Genomic DNA, 5585 nt, shown 5'->3' on the forward strand with positions numbered 1-5585 from the left:
GGAGTGTAAATACATGAGGGTAATGATCAAATAAATAAAAATGTACACAAACGTTGTGACAAAAATAATAAACTGATCTCGGGGTTGAACAATATTGAATAAATGAAGTCAATGATCCTACAAAACTTTATTACCTATCTTAATGGTTTATTACGCAATAGAATATTTATAATTTGAAAGCGGAAATTTAAATTTGTACTTGCCTCGTATCCCACGTAATGTAATGCTTATTTTAGACAATCCAATGTTGATTATGAGTTCACATTATGTTTCTCACGTTGTACATTTCGAGTTCGACAGTAAATATGACCGTTTGAGAATAAAGCGTTTAATTATAAATAATGCGAAACTGTTACACAAAATCTATGACTGTATTATTATATGCAGGAGATTCTATACACTCTATATTTTTTTATAATTATAATCAAATAATGTATCTTTAGTTGATTTTGTAGAATGAGTATATTATTTATGAGATTATATTTTATTGAAAGATCGACACCAATATTTCTTAAATTTTCCTCTGGCCTGGGCAAAACAACAAGATTCAGAAATATTTATATCTATGTAAAATATTTGTCAAGGCGGAATTGTGGTGGGCCAATGTGTCCCGGTGCTAAAATAAAGCACCTTGAAAGGATGCGGCACAATAATCACCAAGACAAAAATTAAACACTAAAACATGTATTTGTAAGTTTCTCTGTGCTGTCTGCCGGCGCGACGTTCCTTAGAACAAAGACATTAAAACACAAAAGATTCGCTACCAAATACACATAGGNGAAGATTAGCTACCCAATACACATAAGCTTACAAATATATTCTAACCTAATACACCTAACTTTAAAAATCTTTAATGGCAACCTTTACTCTCTCTGCCGGCGCGATGTTCGTTAGAACAAAGACATTAAACCACAAAAGATTAGCTATTCAATAAGTATAGAGTTGCAATACACTTAGTCATACAATAAATATTTATCATTAAATGAGAAAATTAGAGTTGATTCGATTTATTACATATATAAAAAAAAATGTTTTGTTTTAAAATATTAATTGACATTTATTTCCATGGTAAAATAAAACATTATTATTTAATGTGAAAGGTTACAAATATATAAAAATCAAATTAATTGGCCGCAACGAAAAATTTGTAACTTTCATGGCGTTTTACGAAGTTATAAGTAAAGGGTCGCCAACCTACTGGGCGAGACAGTATATTGTCGGACCACAGTAGGATTATTAAAAAAAATTAACTTTTTTNTAATAAAAAAAATAGTTACACCTACACTTTTATTATTTGAGAATACGATGAACGTCTTCGGGTACCCGCCGGCTATTAATCGCAGCATTGCCGCTAAGCACGGCGGGTATACGTCCCAAGTAAGCGACTGGTTTCTGGCAGTTAGGCTTAGCTTGCAAGACGTTGGGACACCCCGGAATAAAATGCACTACGTCACCACATTGTACCAATAATATATACATCACCCAATAAAATATAACATATAACCTATAAAAAAATATATATAACATGACAGGTGGTATTGGAACACGCCTGCCATGTTGAGGGACTTAAATAAAAAAATGGGGGCACCTACAAAAAAAAACTATATAAAAAAATATAAAAAAAATTCTCCACACGTGCTTATGGCACGGCGCACTAATAAAAAAACTGGCTCAAAACATTAACTACTAAACTATACATTACCAGCCCCGAAGGGCTAAAGAAACTGGAGGTAGGTTCAGCCGACGCCAATAAAAAAAACTACATAATAAACGGCGGACACTCACGTATAAAAAAAATGTATATATATAAAAAAAAAAAAAATTGTAGCGCACACAACAAAAATTACGACCGCTACGGACGGGAAATAGTGCGACCAGTTCCGACTATGGCTATTCCCCGACAACCCGTCCGACGTTTGACCCGGCGGTCCGTTGGCGACAACACGGCTAGCCTTTGGAGTAGGGGTCAAAAAAAAACCTAATACCCAGTGCCGGAAATTACTAAGAACAATTTAAATAAGGCGACAATGTATGCGGTGAGCAGTGCAAATGACGTTCAAGATAGGAAAGGAGAGGGGTGAATGTACACACAAATGCCGTCCATTAACCGGTCTGAAGTAGTACACAGCTGACTATCTCGCACGCGCATAAACAAATCACAACACCTTATCATGATAATATTACTGACAAACGCCGTCGCAGTCCGCATTCGGCTCAAAACAAATATATATATATATACAAATAGACAAAAAAATAACAAGATACTTTTGTCACGTTACAAAAGAACAATTTAAATTAAAATAAAAGATTCACCAAAACAAAATTCACTTTAAAATCTCTAAGTGTCATTTAGTTTTAAAGAAAAATATTCTAAGTCCAAATAAATTAAAAAAATCGACTAAGTCCCAGAGAGTAAGAATCTTGAGTAGTGTCGCAGATTTTGTGTATCTTAAAATCGCCGAAAAAACTGATTTTAATAGGAAAAAATGGGTTTTTATATTAGACGAGGGTCGTGTAGCGATCCCTAGTATGATCTTAGAAACTATGGATGCTTAATTAATAGTTAAATATGATTGGCTGGACCTAATTGAGAACTCACACATAGGCGTTACTTTTAATCTGTACGATAATCAGATTTAATTGACTTAATTATTGATTATTTTAAGTTTTATATAAGGGAACCCTGTTTTGGTGATCTTGTAAATTCATAATATATGACATACATGTACAAAAGATAACATAATATAATATTTTAATGTTATAAGTTATAATATAATATTACAAATGCACCCCTTTCTATTTTGTCATACGCCCTCGTATGACATACATCAAGAATACTAAAAATAATTGTTCAAATTGTCTTAATTGTAAGGTACATAATTTTAAATAGGTTTGGTGCTTTTTATAAATAGTTGTAATAAAAGTTATAAGTTATATAAAATATAAATATGAATATGTAAAGTGATTAAAAAGTAATAAAATTGTTTATATAAATGAAAAATTGAATATAAGTTTATAATAATATAAGTAAAATAAAAGTTTAGTAATTAGTAAGAATAAAAGTAAAATTTGATGATTAAATAATAATGATAAAATTGATAAATAAAAATTTAGTTTATTTATAAGTAATATTAATAGTTGTATAATGATAATTTAATTCAAAATAAAATCGTTATTAGCAGATATATTTTTTTTATTTGATTGTACATGCATAGTATATTTAATTGATGATACTTGGATAACTTAGTTTATTCTTTTTATAATATGGAATTTTTGAGTAAGGTGCTAAATATTTTTGATTATAAAGTCAATTAAAATTTTTTGTTTTATTAGATACTCTTTATTTTTATGAAGTTTTAATTATATTTTGGTAAAGATAGTATTCCTTTTGCTATTAGTCAACACCTCGATCACTTGGATTTTTATATTGTGTTAAATAATTTATCAATATTCGTGTTATTATAAATAATTATCTCATGATTTTTATATTTTATTTTTTATTAATCTATCTAGTTATATCATTGGGGATGATTATCATAGTTTTTGTACGTACGTAATTAGTATTTATTTCATTTAAATTTTATATAAGCCCATTTATCTTATGGCATTTCTTTGTAATGTTTTCTATATCAATAGTATTAAAAATATTTTCATAGGGATTAGTATTGGAATTATCATTAATAACATTGTTTGCAATGTTATTAATATTTAGAGCAGGGCTGCTATATGGGACATAAATAGTATCTTAATATTCATTGGAATCGTAGGGAAATTTATCATTGGCATCAATATATTTATCAATAGTAATCATTTCATCTTCAATATTCATTATTATATTAATATAATTCATATATTATTATAAGTAATAATATATTATTACAAGCCGGTTCTTGTGCGTCCAGATCCTGGGCATCGCTTCAGAATTTTTAATGCTGTTCGCCAAACCTGTTAAAAATGAAATCATTAAAACACACCCTACACTAACTATAATGATAGCCTTAAAAGTTTCCAACTGTGACTGGACACTGATTTACTATGAATGGAATCAGTGTCGCAACCAGAAAAAAATTTTGTTTTTAGGAGAGGGAATCGTAATTTTATTTTGTTCGCCAAAATTTTTTTACTCTACATCGCTAGTTCGAACATTCTAATTGAACGAAAACGGAGTTTTTGACGTTTATTTTTAGTGTAAAATAAAAATAATTTTTTTTATTGAATAGTACCGATGTGTAATAAAAGAATTTTGAAGACGATTTTATTTATTTTTTAACTAATGAGTTTTAATATGTTAGAAAAATACATAAATAAATTTAGGTCCACCTATTTAGTACTACTTTAACTTGTCGATAGAAGTTATTAAGAAAGTATATAAATTCATTAACATTAAAAATTATTTTTTCCATTATTATTAATTACGCAGTTTTTGAATTCAATCAACGTAGCATTTGAACATAAAATTATTTTATTTAAGATAACTTTATATTAATAAATACATTTATTTAATAAAGTAATGCAACAAAGAAAAATCACAAAAAATAATAATAACAATAAGCTTATAAAACGTAAGAAAATGTTAGGAAGTATAAAAGCGTGTTAACAAAAATATCAATTCAATGTACAAATTAGGAACTTTATATAAGCCATTTAAGCAATATCTTTCATTAGAAATTATTGAAATAGTTGGCCGGCTATAATTTCTTCTCTGTGTCTTAATCTTACAGAAGGCATAAGACTCGCATTTATAGGAATTGTGTCTCCTCGAGCCATTTTTTCGGCTAACTCAACCGTAAATGGACCACAATCATATCCATTAGTTTGACGAGTCGTCTCACCGATTTTTAATGTCCACAAAGAAGCTGCTCCTTTTTTATCCATCTCCCAGTCAGTTAGATACTCCTTCAGTACCATAGGATAAGGACCATCATAACACTTAAGACTGTCATATGATGTCACAGTTCTTTCGGGTACGTTTACCACAGTCAATATCCAATGTCCGCCAAGTACATTCATTGGCACAAAAAGAAACTTTAATGTATGGATATCTTTTTTTATCCATCTTCTGACAGCTGGATAACCTCCTCGAAGATATGCTGGTATAAAGTCGGTAACGACAGCATGAACTTCGCCATTGGACCTTTTCACTATCAATTTGAGATAATCATTAATTGTGTCCGAAGTGTACCAAGATTTAGGGGACTTAAACGAAGGCGCGTTATACTGATCTAGTTCATTTGTGTTCGGGTCATGCGTCACTTCTACAAGAGTTAAAAACTTCTCATAAATTACTTAAGCTAGCTAAATGCTTTAATATGAGTAAAATTATTCCTAGTTTTTGAAATATAATATTAAACATAGTTAAACAAAATATGTGTTATGGATGTTTCTATGTGAAATAAATATTAATGAAATAAATAAAATAAAATAATTTTACTTTACCTAATTCTTTCTTTGGTATTTCATCAATTTCGACAACGGACACGGCAGGCAAAACGTCATTCATATTTGAAGGCGAAACTTCAGAACTAACTTTAGACTCTAAAAAATTAATGTATAAAAATAGTGCTTAATTGTTACAATAAACTAAT

The 5585-nt window shown here is 29.4% G+C and overlaps 1 protein-coding gene across 1 annotated transcript; it reads right to left on the reverse strand.

The window, feature by feature from the left end:
- Window positions 1–4668: 4668 nt before the first annotated feature.
- On the reverse strand, window positions 4669–5518 carry LOC126904931 (sentrin-specific protease 1-like). Its single transcript, XM_050684335.1, has 2 exons — window positions 5437–5518; window positions 4669–5255 (listed from the first exon to the last, which is right to left on the reverse strand). Exons 1-2 carry the CDS (start codon window positions 5498–5500, stop codon window positions 4669–4671), a joined length of 651 nt encoding a protein of 216 aa, XP_050540292.1. The 5' UTR covers window positions 5501–5518.
- Window positions 5519–5585: the final 67 nt, after the last annotated feature.

The sequence above is a fragment of the Daktulosphaira vitifoliae genome, unplaced genomic scaffold (assembly GCF_025091365.1).
Source record: "Daktulosphaira vitifoliae isolate Bord-2020 unplaced genomic scaffold, ASM2509136v1 Scaffold_4, whole genome shotgun sequence".
NCBI classification, from domain to species: Eukaryota; Metazoa; Arthropoda; class Insecta; order Hemiptera; family Phylloxeridae; genus Daktulosphaira; species Daktulosphaira vitifoliae.

What these genes read in the sequence shown, in the direction of transcription:
- LOC126904931 (XM_050684335.1), bottom strand. Translation starts at nt 5,500, where the DNA reads ATGAATGACGTTTTGCCTGCCGTGTCCGTTGTCGAAATTGATGAAATA. An exon ending in AATACCAAAGAAAGAATTAG is followed by an intron (nt 5,256 to 5,436) that starts GTAAAGTAAAAT and finishes TAACTCTTGTAG; the next exon opens with AAGTGACGCATGACCCGAAC.